The following is a 17,274-nucleotide window of genomic DNA, read 5'->3' as shown; positions in this document are numbered from 1 at the left end:
ACTGCTGAGCAACCCTTTAATAGTTCACCTCATCATTTGTTTGCTTTAAATGTCTTCATTACAACCACTAACACCCCTGAAATTGCATGGCAATTTGTCTGAAAAATGAATAGTCTGATTTCAAAAATATAAAGCTGCAGATCTCTGAAAAGGTAAGAAAAGGTCCAGTGTGTACTGTTTTTTGTGTCACAGGTGAAAAAGTGATTTACAAAATTTAACGTTAACAGACTTAATGAGGAGCAGTGACTCAAGATGGTAGCCCTGAGATACAGATTTTTAGGAATATCACAAGCAAAGACACCCTGCTATAAAACAAGGTGTGTATTTTGAACTGGAAATCAAGGAGGTTCTGAGGTCAACAGATGCTTATGTTAACCAATCAGAAACAAAAAGCAAAACAACTTGAGTTTGAAGGCTTTCCTTTTATCAGATACATTGTGTGTGGTATCAAAGATAGTCAACCCAGAGGAAGGCCATTAAAGAAAGTAAACTTAACAACAGATAAAGTATCATGTGTGTTTATAGCAAGTGAACCTTAAAGAATTCAGCTTAAAAGCTTAAAAGCCCTACTGAGGAACTGGTAGTGTACAAAATAAAACCTACGAGTGGAAAAAAGTGGCAAAACAAAAGCTTAAAATAAATAACATTAATAACAATAAAATGACATTGCTAGCAACCACATTAGATACCTAACACCTGCTACCAAACAAGGAATTAGACACCATGCACACAACCACTGTGGAAACAGATATGATAAAGCATGCTGTAGAGCTTTGTCATTGCTGTAGGCTATGTGATGGTAAGAACTATTTTGCAAAAATTAATGAAAATCAAAATAAATCGAGGAATTTCCAGGATGGGTGCACACTGATCAACAGATTAGTAAGAGCTCTCCCAGTGTGAAAAAAAGCCAGTAAAGCAATCAGACTGGACAAAATTCAGTTATTGGCTTGTGATTACATTGCCCGGATGCCAGCAAACAACAACTTTACAGAAAGTGAGACAAAATCAACCAAAAAAGAGGATAACATGCTAACTGGGAAGAATCTTGCTTCTGCTCAGCAAAAAATTCAAATTTCAGACGTGGTAGAGAAAATGGCTTCTAGTAAGTTTGAAGAAAAATAAATGCACTAAGAGGTGTTTGAAATAAGCAAAACAATGAAAGAATATATACAGTCAAACAACAAATGACTAGAAAAATAAAAGAAACTTTAAATAGATATTCAGATGAGCTGATAAAACTAAAAATCAGAGTTTGAAATGAAGAAAAGTGGTTCCTCAAGAAGAGCAGTTAAAAAAACAGCAGCATAAAAAGACAGAAATTGAGAAAAAAGCTGATATTTTCTGCTGTAACAGACAGTGGAAGGAATAGACTGCATTAATTTTATGAAAGTACAAATAAGCAAACTGAATTTTGTTCTATAGCAGTATTTGTTAAGGTGAAAAGGCATATCAAGTGTATGGCTCAACCTTGGCCATGAGAAGGCAAGCACGACCTATACTGTTAAGATGCAATTATACTAGTAGAAAGAGCTGCATTTGACAAAACTGAAGCAGAATGGAAAATCATTCAAAATTGTGGGTAACAGAATGTTTGTGGAAAATGATTATTCCTGTGTACCAAGCAGAAAAGAGAAGTTTATTCCAGCAATCAGGGAATGCTGAGAGAAAGGTGTAAGACTCAAGCTGCTGTACCAAGCTGTCTTTAGATAAGGATCAAATATATTTTTGGAAGCAGAACAGGCTGAGGAGGAAATAATGTTAAATCAATGTACAGTGAACCAAGCAAAGGGACTCTGCTTCTCATTCTACTATATAATAAAGCCAAAAGAAATACTCTAATAGTGAAAATGTTCCATTGTTCCAAAAGAAAATGCTTAAGTGACAGAAAAAAAAGCACTGGAGCTGACTAGAAGAATCAGAAATACTTTGGTTTTGAATAAGAGACTGGTATTAGGACATGCAGAAGACAAGCATTTTGAAATTAAATCTCAACAGATATACAATTAAACATGAAAAATGTAGCTTTGCAAGAAGTGGCTGTGAAAGATTTAGAATCTTTTTGACAGCATTAAACTGGTGGGTGAACTGTTAAAGCACATACCCCACTTTATGTCATTAATGTTTAGAAGACACTGAGGGTCTGAAGAAGTGGCAAAATAAAACAGTTCTTATTCTTCAAAAAGTAGAGTGGTTCCTTGTGTGCGAAGTGGGTGCCAAGCCTAGCACGAAGTTTTCCTTCAACTAAATCCAAATTCACCAAATAAGCGATAGGACTCCGATGCATGTAATTCAAACCAATTTATATTTATTTAAGAAACAGACAAAATATTTTATTTTGTTTATTTTATTTTGTCTGTTTCTTAAATAAATATAAATTGGTTTGAATTACATGCATCGGAGTCCTATCGCTTATTTGGTGAATTTGGATTTAGTTGAAGGAAAACTTCGTGCTAGGCTTGGCACCCACTTCGCACACAAGGAACCACTCTACTTTTTGATTATTTGCTATTTGTGGTACCAGCGTGCTAATGCGACGGGAAGTTAACTTTCATGTAAGCAGTTCTTATTCTTAGTAATATGTGAATAAACATTCATGACATAAATTGCTTGTTATGTCATAACGCAATTTTAATATGGTGTAGTTAGAGGTATTTTAAATGTGAGATGGGGGATCAATGAGTCTGACATATGCTAAAGATATTAAACTGATAATGCAATTTTTCTTAGTTTTGTCCAGTCTGATTGCTTTACTGGCTTTTTTTCACACTGGGAGAGCTCTTACTAATCTGTTGATCAGTGTGCACCCATCCTGGAAATTCCTCGATTTATTTATTTTGGACTGTATATATTCTTTCATTGTTTTGCTTATTTCAAACACCTCTTATCCAAACTTTATAGTATAGCAAATTAAGAAATGTTGGGAAAAAAGCAAGTTAACATAGTGCTGTGACCTTAGGCTGCTGGAGGGTTGATGTAAATGTTTATTGATCACATTATATGTAGAATTAGAACAATAAGCTCCCAAGTTTTACAGGGGTAAATACCTAGATTAATGTCCTTTGTTTAAGCTATAGGCAATGTTTTTAAGCACAAATGGTGTGGAAAAAAAGAAAATTATAAAAGTCATGGATAATGTTAGTTTTCTTGCATTTGCAAAGTCGCTGTTTTTTCATTTGCAAACACTTTCTTTGGGAGACAACATGTCTGCAGGAGTAGCAATTATCCCTGAGAAGTCTGAAAGTACAGCTGTACAGGTAAACTTACCATAACAGTAGATGTTCTAATGGCCACTGCTGCAGAAGCTTTAGGTAAAGATTATATCCTGCCAAGGATATAACAGCTGTTCATCTTCCAAAGCTTCACGGCACCATCCACTCGTCCAAACTATCTGGTAGCTTGAACTGAGCTGACTAAAAGATAGGTCTGGGTGTCAAGTCTTTCAAAGTTTTCCTGCTAACAGAGAAAGAGCCAGAGTCCTGAAAGGACAATCTTAGGAAGAACAAAAAATAAATAACTACACCCTGGCATAAACAGCATATCAGAAAAGGTAAAATAACCAGCTACACCTGAGAGAAATTATACTTCACCATAGGATATTGTACTTAACTAAAAGCTATGACACACATCAAACAACTACGTTAGATCATGCACTTGTAAAAACAAAGACAAAGATGCAGGGTAACTAAGTAAAAATGAGATACTGGGGCTTTCCTACTTACTGTTAAAAAGGCAAAGATTTAAAAATGGGTCATGGAAATGATTTGAGAATTATTAAGAAAGACAGAAATGTCTTCAAGAGGGATAGCTAGGTGAGTGGGATAAAAGAAAAATAAAGCTTAAAAACAGCGTAGAAAGAAAAAAAAACAGAGATATGGGACAGAAATAGTACAAATTGTTTAGAGAGACTGACAAAGGGTAAAGTACTGCAGAATTAGGAGGATCCTAGTTAAAAAAAAAAAGTGGAGAATGTTAAAGGGAAATAAGGGAATATTATGATAATATGCAAGACTCTAGAAAGGTTAATGTTAGTCAACTATTTTTTTGATAACTCCAGAGCAAAAAATGTTTAGTATCATGACTTAGGCAACAGGACGTAGAGACTTCTGACACCAAACCCAGGGTGCCTGTAACAGGAAAAATGAACAAAGATCACATAGGGCTATTTTATAAGGCAAATGAGTATGAAAACCATAAAAAGACAGACATGGAAACATTTATAATTATGCCAAGGTTAGAGGAAGATGAGGCTCAACAATCAATGGTTAAGCTAGGAAGAGATGATATACAAAGTATGATGTACAATCAATCAAGAAGGAAGTCTCCAGGACCACATAGTACTCTGGTGGAAGACTAGAAGCTGGGAGGATGAAAATTATACAGTTTTGTAAAAAAAAAATTAAGATTATTTTAAAAGGGGAAGTTACAGCATATTGGTAGAAAGCTGCAGTGGCTGTATTACCCAAAATGGGTAAAGACCCTTCAGACCTAGCTTCATTTAGACCCATTTCATTTTTCAGCCATAATTACAAAGTATTTATGCCTATACTATTTAAACAAAAGGCAAAGTTGTTAAAAATGACAGACATGGATCACTGTGGTTTGCTGGAGGGAGGGCAAACATTAACAGAACAATGTAAGAAAATGCTACTTTTTATGGCTATGTTAAATTATCCCTTGTGACACAGGCAAACTTACATTTATATAAAAGTAATAAAACTATACTAAAGTTCATATTTCGAAACATTAAACATTGCATAAAATGTTTTATACACTATAATCAATTCATCATTAGATAAACTGTTTAATTCCTGCCTTCGCTTAAACCTCATTCCTCTTCCAAAACATTTTTCTATGTAACTTACTCCTAACCTTTTCTTAAGATCACACTTCATATTCTTTTATCCCTGTTACAATATTCACTACTTCAGGTATGGTTGCTTTAGACTTCGATTTCCATTTTCTAGTAACTGCTTTTTTTGGCAGCCACAAGAATTAAACTTAACAAGGCCTCATTACGTCTAGTTAATTCAGATCCTGTATCCCAGCTCAAAAAATAGTTACACTCATTTGCTCACCTAGTATTTCTGACACAGTACTCTGCAGAGAAGTTTTAAAGTTTGCCAACTCATTACACCCCAAAAATATGTTCCCAGTTACCTCTTTCTTCCCCATTACACCTCGAACATTTACTACCTACCTGAGGAAAAATTCTTTGGAGACTACTTGGGGGTATAAAAGTACCTATGCAAACACTTCCATACAAAAATTCTAAATCTTCAAGACTTTGTTGCATATTTGGAAGCCATACACATGTCCTCCCATTGTTTCATTGTGAATTGCTTATCTAATCTCTCTTCCAATCTTTTCTGACCTCCTCTGACAGATTCCTACACTTATACTGCAATACTTTATATGTTCTACGAATTATCCCTTTTTAACAAAGTTTATGTTCTAGATTCAACTAAAAACTCAAAACAATGCAGGTCTTTCACTTAGGATTCACCTACATACCTCTCAACTGTACCAAATTCCTCGGTATTTCTCAGTTTTGGGCTCAAAATAGTAGGGTGTCATGAATTCCTGACTGGCCCCTTTAAATCCCGATTTTGTTTTCATTACCCAGATCCACCTGTGGAATCTAGAATTGCTGTAACCATGACTTTAGGGATCTCTTTAACAGTGTTATAAAACTGGATTGCTGCCAGGCTTTTGACATTTCAGTAATTTGCTTGCATTTGCTTCTCTCTCTACATAAATTTTGTGATGCTGTAGAAAACTGTTTAAAATTTTTAAGTCACGATCAAAGAATAATGGCAAGAATTACATTTTCAGATGTCTTAATTTTTCTTGCTCTTAAAGCGAATATTACTGCAGATAGTATTGTTCTGTTAACTTTATAAGTGATTAGGATGAATGCTTAGTAATGGTCTTTTCTATTAATCATTTTCTCATGATCATTTTTGGCTTTGTTTTTACTTTTTGAGCTGACAGCTTGAGAACTGTGCACCTAGCAATTTCAGAGTTCTTTTCATTACAAAACGCCACATTAAAAATCCATAGCGCTTAATCTTTTTGTAAGCAAAGTCACTAGGTCTGGCATAGGGGAAGGCCAACAGCTTTGAGGGTCGTATATTATTAAGACTACTGTTGTGGTTGATGGTGAACAGCAATATCTGTGTTTTTTTCCCCCTGTTAAACTGGTAACCCTACTAGGCATATGACCAATTTATAGAGAGGCTAATGAGCACTTTTTAAGTCACTCGATCAGTTGCACAGTTTGGAAGTGGTAATGGTATAACAGTCAACCAGAAGCTTGTTAACTGCATACAGCATAGTCTTAACCTTTTGTGGTAAAGTGACAAATGAGTAGACGAGAGTGTTGGCTCCATTGCAGCATAGCAGAACCAGTTATCGGTGGAGGCCAGGTGTGAATGGTTCCATCGTATAGATGTTTTATACAGAATCATTGCTCTCAACTGTCCAGATTTTAGTTGAATGTCCCGGTTTTTGTCTTATATTTATGGTCTGTTCCTCATAAAACGTTTTCTGGCAAAGTTTAAAACGTGCCTTATACTAATTATGCTTGGTTTTGTCTCCGATTCCTGATATAATAGGTTGAGCACAGTGCTTTGCAACACAATGAAAGGAACTTCTTAGTTAAATGGTATCCTGGTCTCCATGATTTCTCTCTTCCCACTGCACAGTACCATGACCCTTTTACACGCACAACAACCATGACTTAGCAATTTTGTGTGTGTGTGTGTGTGTGTGTGTGTGTGTGTGTGTGTGTGTGTGTGTGTGTGTATATATATATATTATATATATTATATATATATATATATATGCATATTATATATATATATATTATATATATATATATATACATATATATATATATCTATCTATATATATATATATATATAGATATATATATATCTATATATATATATATATAGATATATATATATCTATATATATATATATATATATATATATATATATATATATATATATATATATATATATATATATATATATATATATATATATATATATATATACATACATATATGTATATGGGATCCGTACAGATCCTCGAAGACAAAATCACCAAAACTAATTTTGGTTTGGCATACTTGCGCGAAAGTGCTTTTCACCAAAGAAGCACTTTCGGGTATGTATGCCTGTTTGCAAGACCGCACTATGGTGTGGATAAGGGAACATTCCCTTTTCCTCATTGTAGTGCAGTCTCAGAGGGAGAATATTAATGTAGGGGGTGTGTGGGGGGTGCAGGGGTACAAAGCCACCCTGCATAAACGTAGACTTCTTTCTTTCTTTTTTTTTTAACATATATTAACGAAAGCACTTTTGTTAATATATGTTCGGTGATTATGGATTCAGGACTTTGCACATTCTTGCATAAGTTATATATATATATATATATATATATATATATATATATATATATATATATAGTTATATTAATTTGGAACATTGACAGAATAAGATTCTACACATTAATATACATTTTCTGAATTAAAAGAAGTGTATAACTCTACTTATTGTCATTATATATTGTATAATTCACCACCTTTTCTCCAAAAGTCACCAGTTTTAGGAGGGAAACGGGATTAAGAAGAGAGACCCGAATACGGCTAAAATATGAGTCTAATTTGGGGACAGTTAGAGGTATGAGTCAGTGGCCATTTGCAGCAGCTACCAGATTTGTTAACAAAACCTACTAATGCACATTGGTATTTACATAACTACAAGAGCAGGTTCCTGAATCACATTTATTTCATCCACTGAATACAATGATCTGATGCCCACATATTGACAACAGTGGCTTGTTACACCAATGACTGTTATGACAGACTTTAATTTCCTATTAATTATTAACAGAGTGCACTGTTCTTTTATATATGAGGTTACAGTTACTGATGTCTATTATTTTATTGAATTTATGTAAGGGTGCAGCTAACGTGACATAATGACATAAGTGTATACATGCCAGAAGTGGTAGGGCAGAAAGTAGAATGCAAAGTGCTTTACATGCCTATTGCCTTCTACTTCCCTTAAGATTTTCTATTAATGCTGTAAAGGGACTTGAACTGGTGTTTCTGTGTGAATGTATATTTTCAGAGTTAATGTTAAATTGGGGAACATTTTAACAATTATTTGAATGATGCTATCCCACAACTCCCTAGAGTGGGCAAAGTTACATTATTATACATGCAAATTTTATGTTGATTAGTGCCCAGATTTTTGGTCAGTTGTACCTACTTTTCACGGACCTTTGTCCAGATTTTTGATGTCTCCAGGTTGAGAGGTATGTTCACCTATCCCTTTCTGTGTGATGCTGTATTCTTGCATGAAGATGTGCAGCACTGTGTACAGCTGGCTCTACAGCTATGATATATGCTAATGAGGCAGTTCAGAGGAAAGTCATATGCTAATTAGCCATGTGTTCTTTCTCTTGGAACCACCTTCAGTAAGACATCTACATGAGGACTGATTCAGAAAATTGCTCAGATGTGTAGATCTGCATGGCTGGACCCCACCATATCATAGTAGTGAACACTGCCAAAAAGCTGTGTTCATCTACCAGAATTAAAAGTAAAACTTAAAAAAAGTTAAACGTGGTGATGGCATTGCTGCAGGCAGGGGGAAGTCATTGGGACTGTTACCTGTATGGTTGTGATTTGTCTTCTCTAACTTTGGAGGTAGAAGCCCCCCATTGCTTTGAGCGGTATGAACCCTGCACCTGGGGTCTGCCTCTACGGCGTCTGGATCTGCCCCTTTGAGGTCTGTCTGACACAGGAAAGGACCAATTCTTTGTTGGCCAGTGTATATTAACCTAGGTGGCTGTACTTGTAAAAAAATCTTCGACCGTTTGCATAGATTTAGCTTTGTCCTCCATTTTCTTTAACACCTCTTCTGCCTTAACACCAAACAAAGTATCATGCTGTAAAGGTGCATCTAATAATTTAACTTTAACATGATCAGGCAGATTTTGTTCCTTTAACCAAGCATGCCTCCTAATTACAGAACCTGTAACTGCGGCCCTGCAGGAGGCCTCTAAAGAATCAAAACCACATTGCAAATTATGCTTTCCAACTTGTTCAGCTGCATGCAATAAATCCTGCATTTCCTTGTTTTCTGCACATTCAGAGTTTAACAACATTTTCTGTTTAAGCAATGCCATGACATGTTGCTGATATTTGAGCATATGAAACTGACAGTTTAAGTTCCTTATAGCCAAGGTAGCAGATGTGTAAACCATTTTTCCCCATCTATCCAGTGCCCTAGAATCTCTGTCAGAGGGGGTAGGGTTTTTTGCAGCAGAAGCCTTAACTCCTTTGGGACCCTGAGAAATAGTTTCTGGGTCTTCAGCAAGGTTTTTAAAAAGGAATTTATGAGAGTCAGGAACCCTGTAATATCTGTCAGGCTTAACAGGAGCTGGAGGTAAGGAGTCAGGGGTAAGACTAGACTCCGAAAACACATCATCTACAATGCTAACACAGGTGGGATGGCTAGTGGCTTGTGTTGAGGTAATAAAAGGAAATCCCTGAGCCTCTTTTTAGATTCTGAAAAATATTGGCTCTCCGAGTGGAAATGGTCCCTCATGGTATGTAAGGTTTCCACAAAAGAATAGTCCTCTGGAGGAAAAGCTGAAGGTATAGATTCTTCAGCATCAGAATCCTCATAGGGGGGAAGAGAATACTCCTGATCAGAAGAGGAATCAGAAGAAATGGAAACCTGATCTTTAGATTCATAGTCAGTCTCTTGCCTGGGCCTCTTATCAGGAGGGGGATGGGAACCCCTGATCAAGGTAATCAAGTCTTCGGCCATTTTGAGCATCTGTTTTTTGGGCATAGAGGCCTGCCCACGTGGCTCTTGAGTTTGTTTCTTTGCTTTGCAAGGTGCTTTAGTCTTTGCCTTTGAAACTGAAGTCGGTTTGATCTAAAGATGTTTAGGTCTGAATGCACCCTCAGAAGTCGGTGCCTGCTCCGCGGCTCTGGACCCATCTGAAGGGATAATATCAGAGGCTCCAATACCTTGAGTTTCCAGCAGCATAGCTGGCTCCACGTGGGAGTCGGTAGCGACCTGCGACTCTAAAGTAGCGGGCGTCAGGGGCTGCGAAAGTGCCTCACTGAGGACCGGCGACTGACTTAGGAGAAGCTTCGTCGTCGGTTTTGGGCCTCGGTTGTCTATCTCTTTCATTTTCTTTGCATTTTTTGTGAACTCCAGTAGCTGGATGGCTATCCGACGACATTTCTGGATAATTAAACTGGCATCCAAAATAGTTTAAAGCAAAATCATACCGACGCTTAATAGTGCGTTGGTTAAATCTAGCACAAAACCGACAACCAGAAACGTTGTGATCAGGGCCTAGTCAAGGAATATAGTCAAGGAATACAGTAAGAATGAAAATCCTTATGAGGTATTTGCTTCCCACAAGAAATACAATTAACTTTTTCTGACATCGGTCTGGAGCAAGAAAAAAGTTTCTCCAACGGGGTACTTAGCTTTATTGAAGACTCTGGATCTGAAACTCGAACACAAAAATCTCAGGAGTCGACCGACCGGCACTTGCGAACTGCTTCTGCTTCCGGCACCACGCGGCAAGAAAGACTAAAGAAAATGGAGTCGGCTGCTTGTTTTATACCCCTGACGACCTGACTTCATGGAAGAGGAGACAGCAACCGACGCAGGACCCAAGACTTTGGAATTCGGGCCGACTGAGGGCAACCTGCCAGCAGATTACCCAAATGTAATGACTGCAACAGTGAAACACGAAGAACATCTTGCACAGCTCCTTTTAAATGGAATGAACCAATGATGGTGTGATAGAGCCTGGTATTGAGATGCCCTACTATGGGAACTCTAATGGTAAAATACAAATTAGAAAATGTTTATGCTATGAAAGAAGCCTTCTTGCCTGGAACTAATTACAAACGCCTAACTGCCTTTAATCTAAAGGATACTGAAGTCAGTGCACTTTTTTACCCTTTTTTTCTGGTGGGAATAACATCAGTAACTTCTTCTTTTCTACCTATTTAACAGCTTGTGTATCCTTTTAGAGGAACCCTTCACAGATGATTTAACTACTGGCCAGAGCAAAGGATTTCATGAGGTTCTTCACATGCATCGCAAATGTACACCTTGTTTTAGCATTCTGGAATCCCCTGAAGAATGTCAGGATATTTTTCAGTTTATCTCTTTCCTCTGATTCTGACTTTTGTTATGCAACAAACAAAAGGCTTGCAGACTTGGCAATCTTGTTAAAGCTTTCACAGTGTACAGAACTTATAATACTGTGTGAAGAAACCTAGACAACATAAGATCTGAATGGGGATTTTTAGCTGCAAGTTATCTACTATAATGGAGACTTCTCTAAGTAAAGTCAATAAGCAGTTCAAGTACGATCTGAAAATAGTTTTGAAAAAAAATATATACCAGCAATACACTCATTGAAGAAAATACAAAAATCTTGTACCTTCTATGCTTACACTTAGTAACTGAAGAATGGAAGGCCAAGCCTAAAAACAAAATGCAATACCTGTGAATGGAAAATGCAATCCATTTTCTTTTTTCCCTAATATTTATTCTTAGCCACTGCCACTGACTTCAGGCCTTCCCTGCCCCTCTGTTCTCAATTTCTACAAATCCCATCCCTGGCCTTTTGCCACTGTGATCTGCACTGTGATGGTCTGCCTGCTAGCTAAGCATCTGAGGTTGGGTTTGCCAATCCCAGCAAAGGGTTACAGGGTGTAAGGCATCCCAGGGTAACCAAAGCAAGATGAGGCAGGCAGAGACTGTCACTGCAGCCTGCAGTGTTTTCCATACCCCCTTTTTCCTGTTCCCCTACATGCTGATGTCATGTCACACTGGTTGGACCATGAGGGAAAACCAGAGCACATGGTCTGTGCCATATACAGTATGCATTGTCTAATTATATCCTACTGTTCACTTCAGCCTTGCATCGATTCTCTGAGCTCCAGCCTCCACCACAGCTTCATTATCGAGATGCAGACATGTCCTTCCCTTTCAGGATACACATCTCTATCCTCCATGCCAACACCATCAGAGGTCAGAGCCATTATATGAAATGAAGTTGCATTGGTCTTAATCAGAACTTTATCCTTCTAAACTACCAACTGGCTTGAATAGAAAATGTGATTTAATGACTGAATTTGAGGAGGAAAGAAAAAAAAGAGAATTCAGTACCTGTTAGTTCAGGTTATACAGAAGAAACAAATCAACCACTTTAAGGGCAACACTGGTGTGCCCTGCAATGGCTCATGCAAGGGATGGCACTACTAAAGAAAAACAGCCATTATTCACTGTACTTAATGCTCAAACGATGCTTCCAAATTAAGATTTCCCTTTGATTGTCCAATTAATTTTTAATATTAAATATTGCGTTTGTTTCCCTACCACCTTTACTGGGAGTCTCATTTCAACAATGATGAAAAGCGTGCCCTCATACTACCCCTTAGTGAACAGTTTACAGTTGTGCATCTCTTTAAAGTACTAACATATCATATGTGCAACCTGCTTATATCGTTTTAATGTTTAAAGGTTTCTAACATGGCTGCCCACTTTAACTCTACCCAGAGATAACATATTGAAGTCAATCAATTTCACCCATGACCTTTATGGCAGGACCTTCATCATGGTTTGTGACCTTACCCTGAGTCACCCTACTGTATTTAATTCCCTTTTAAGTCATGGCCTCTGGAAATAGAAAAAGCACTAAAAGAAGTTTCAGCAATGGTCTTTGTAATGGCATTACCACATCTTTTCATTTGGTAGTAATAACTCTGCATGTATAACACAGAATCTTTCCCCATGGCTTTTGCACATTATACTGTTCACTGAGCTCAGGGTAATAACATGAGATTATCTCACAAGTACATTTTCTGTTTCGTGACCATATATTTCCTCCCTCTGTTATGCATTCCTTTCCTGGCATCTTGAGTACCCATTAATGTGTTTTTGCACTTAACACTAATAGCTTCTCTGTGCTTGCATCTCACAGTCCAACATTATTTTTTTGGAGTGCCCAGTTGCTCCATCTTTGGCATGCCTGGTGCAGCAATGGGGTGAAGCTATTCCACAGCAGCCAGGAATCTTGTCTGCCCCCATATCTGGGCTAAATAGAACCTGAAGCTGAGTCCCCAGCTTGGGGAACAATCACCCCTATCTTCTTTCCTAAGACAGCCCATGTCATGCTGAACAGCTTGAAATTTTTCATACTCAAGTCTGTAGTCTGCACAAGATTTCAACACAGCACAATCAGCCACTCAAGAAGTTAATCAGACAACAAACTGTTAAATAAAATAAATGCAGTCAGTATAAGGCAGCAAAACAGAACAGGTACGGCTCCTAGTGAAGGGTATCATGCATTGCATACAGTGTATCAACATATAAGTAATGTTAACAATTTAACAACACTCATATAACACTGCAAGGTTGTCTGAACACTTCCTCATCACTGCAAAGCTCTATGTAAATGCTGCTTCTTACTTGCATTCTGCAGCATTTGCTTGTCACTTCTGATAACATGAAGACTGCTTTTAAGCTGGGCTAGATGGGCAGTGCTGTGCTGTGCTGTCTTCTTTTCTAAGTATACTGCTGGAGCACAGATAGTTCCCTTATGAGTAAAGTGTAAGCAGACAAATTAAGTTACAGTGGTTATGAGACATGTGGAAGTAGACAATAAGAGTGCAGACATTTCTGCTACTGCTTTTTGCCAGTTTCCTTATAATCTAATTCCATCATACTTGAACTCACAAACAATAAAAATTCTCAGAGTCTGCTCCACCAACCTAAAAATAAAGATGACATTACACACAAGTCTGACATTTGTAACCTGTTTACAACAAATATGAGCTTTCTCAATACTGAATTCTGTTTTTAAGTCAGTATTTAAGTTAGTTTATGAAAATTGGTTACATCAAACCTACAATTTGCATACCTTAAAAAGCTGAATCCACCGTTTCTGCTCTGCTTGAATGTGCTGCTGCATCTCAGTGTTTGTTCTTACTCCAACACTCTTAAATGCGACCATGTATTCTTCACGAACCTCTGGCTTAGTTTCAGGATATGCCAACTTGATGATTCCTAAACATGCGTCTCGCAGGCAGCGTGACAACACTATCAGCTCTTCTAATGTGAAAGGCATCATTGATGATTGTCTTTGTCCTGTTGATATTTAAAAAACACTGCTCAAACAATGAATTAAGCAAAAATATAACTGAGGAAGTGAATCTCATAAAGAACTAATTTAAGCATAACAGTCTCCAAATACAAAAACAATGCACTAATGCACCATAGTCACTAGAAAATGAAAGTTATGAACTCATACTACTGCTAGATCTGTGTTGTCTTCTTCAATCAGTCTCAATTACTGGACATATCAGATCTGAGTGACAATTTTCAGACTCTCAGATCCAGGGCTCAGGCTCCTCCACAATACCAATAATTTACTACCATCCTCACAATACCTCAGACTGCATTTGTTTACCTATACCAAAGAGACATGTCTATAGAATATAAATAAAGAGAAAAGGGATCCTGAGATAAACAATGACAGTGCCAGACTAAGAAAGACAAGGCTTCATACAGGTCCCATACAGTCACGTGGGAGTCACACATGCGACAATTTTGAACAATGACAGAGGGAGGGAAGGGTGAGATGGATAAAACAAGACAACACAGATCTAACATTATGGTGAGTACATAACTTTTGTATCCGATGTAGTTTTTTCTGCCCAGAGTCTTCAGCTACTAAAAACACCAGGTGGTCTCAAGGAAAAAATATTCCAGGGAGCCAAAGGAAGCCTGGGACCTAGACTGCATGTCCACCTTGCAATGGGAAACAAAGACATGATCAATAGACCAAGCAGCTGCAGCACAAATGTCATCAATGGGCAGTCTAATAAAGAAGGCTGCAGATAGTGAAACTGCTCTAGAAGAATGAGCTTTAGGTTTGTACAGCAAAGACAATCCTTTGGCTTTATAAATAAAGGAAATACAATCAGACAGCCACCTTGACATTGTGACCTTGGACACACTATCTTTAAATTTAGCCTTGGAAAATGAAATGAAGTGTTGATTAAATTTCCAGAAATTCTTGGTGAGATGTAAATAAAATCACAATTGACGATGAACATTCAACAAATGCAAGGTATACTCTCCTTTTCTTGAAAAGGTATGAAAGAAAACTGGCAAATTAACTGCCTGATTTAGTGTAGATTCCAAACCTACCTTAGAAGAAAGTCAAGACTGGTCTGAAGTGAAACCCTATCCTTATGGAAAATCAAATATAGCAGCTGCCTGACAAAGCCTGTAGTTCTGAAATCCTCCTGGCTGAGGTAACCACCACCAGGCAAATCACTTTCCAAAAAGGAAAGAAATTTGAGGTCCACCAAAGCAGCAGATTCAAAAGAAAGAGTGGTTAGGGCCTGAAGTAAAAAAAATAAATCCCAAAATACCACGGGTCTCTCAACAGTGGTTTAAGGAAGGTCCATCATAAAAAGACTTAGAGCTTCAATAAAGCAATAAGAGTAGGATTCTCTCCCACATGAAAATTTGTTTATGGAAAAGCTCATAGTTTCACGAAACAGACTTGCCAGAAAATCCAAAACAGAAGGTAAGGAAGCTGAAAAAGGATTTAAACCCTTGGAAGAAGCCCAGATGAAAACTTTTTCTACTCAGTATTTTAGACCTTCCTAGTAGCCACTTTTTTAGGGGAGGAAGAGAGAGAGAGAGTGAGAGCGAACATTCACTGAGATGTTTTCACCTCTCTGTCACGGGGAGGAGTTGAATATCTTTCAAAGTGTTATGAGCAAAGCCCTGGTATTTACAGACCTATAGTCTGTTACCACCCTTTTGGTTATGGGAGAATGTCCTATGAGGGGTGGAAAAACAGATACCCACTGTGAACAGGGTTTTACCCTCTTGTTCACTTCTGGTGAGCATTTCTTTAACTTTAGTTCTCCACAAAACTGCACAGACATATCCAGGTATGTCAAAATAAAACAATGCCAGTGTCTGTTGCTCTGGAAGTGCCATCAGTCACATATAACAGAAGGTGCATGGTCACATCTGATATGGATTTCAGGGTATCCAGCTGAGTCCACAGTCTTAAAAGCACTAAAGAGAGACTTTTGAGAGTTCCTTAGTCAAGTCTCTCTAAAATCTGGATAATTCAGCAACGCAGTTCAACGCATGTAATGCAAATTTTGCAGAAGTGTTGATCCACTTTCCAATCATGTGCAAAGACTCAGACACACTGTAAAGGGAATGAACTGACCAGCTTTTTTCAGGTAGCTCCTTCTTAGTGAATGCCACAACCACAATGGTGTCTATGGTGGGACCCTTGCTCCAGTGCAGTCTGTCTCTCAGGGAAATTAAACCTTATTGGGTTTTCATGGTATAGGCTCCACCACACCTGGCTCCTTCCATGGCCACTACGACACCAAATCAATGAGGTCATTAGCAGAAGGGATCACCCAGGAAGTAGAATGGCCAGTTCTGAAAGCCTGGAGGAGTACCGATTCGTCTCAGGAGGGTGTTTTGGTGGACCATCCCCCTCACTGTCTCAATAATTACAGTACATATCCAAGTGAAATGTCTTTCAAAGGGAATCATAATTGGATTTGGAGGTTTTCACCTTTACAGATAAGCTGTGAGATGAAAATGGACTTTCGTACAAAAGAAGATACATAGTAATCAAAGGACAGTTCATTGCTGATGTAGGTTCCCAGATCCCAAATTATTAGATACACTTTCAGGGGTATACTGTCAATGTGATAGTCACAATGGGAATTATGCTTTCCAAAGGATATAATTATGCAGTTCTTGGCATTTAGTTTTAAACCATGATTTTGACACCAGCTAGACAGGCCTTGTTTGAGGACTTTGGTGCCCTCTTGGGAGTTTATGACAGCACCAGGTTTGCAGTCGTCTTTAAACTTGGTCAGCTACAAACCCTTAACTTTACATTTGACCTCAGAGAATAAATGCCAAAGAGGAGTGGCCCAAAGACTGAACCCTGGGGTACACTGCTAGTGACAGGTCTTTTGGAGGAGGTAGACCTATTTTGCCTAATTTCCTGTGTGTATTTGTCAGCCACTTTGGTATCTAACAAGTTAACATTTAGCCAGAAGGATTTATCTATGGGTTATATCCAACCTGGGGTATAACCACCCAATAGAATTCAGTGCTTCAGGACATCTTCCATGTGCCTTAATGGTTGCA

The 17,274-nt window shown here is 37.8% G+C and overlaps 1 protein-coding gene across 1 annotated transcript in view; it reads right to left on the bottom strand.

Moving 5' to 3' along the window:
• Positions 1–17,274, bottom strand: part of UBE3C (ubiquitin protein ligase E3C) — a 2,314,788-nt gene that overhangs the window by 1,064,188 nt on the left and 1,233,326 nt on the right. The window contains exon 14 of the mRNA XM_044064789.1: positions 13,988–14,214. Coding sequence (XP_043920724.1) covers positions 13,988–14,214 — 227 coding nt within the window. The remainder of the gene's footprint in view (positions 1–13,987; positions 14,215–17,274) is intronic.

Source organism: Protopterus annectens, chromosome 3.part0 (genome assembly GCF_019279795.1).
Source record: "Protopterus annectens isolate FY-2018-M chromosome 3.part0, PAN1.0, whole genome shotgun sequence".
NCBI classification, from domain to species: Eukaryota; Metazoa; Chordata; order Ceratodontiformes; family Protopteridae; genus Protopterus; species Protopterus annectens.
This window is presented reverse-complemented; position numbering and strand designations above follow the sequence as displayed.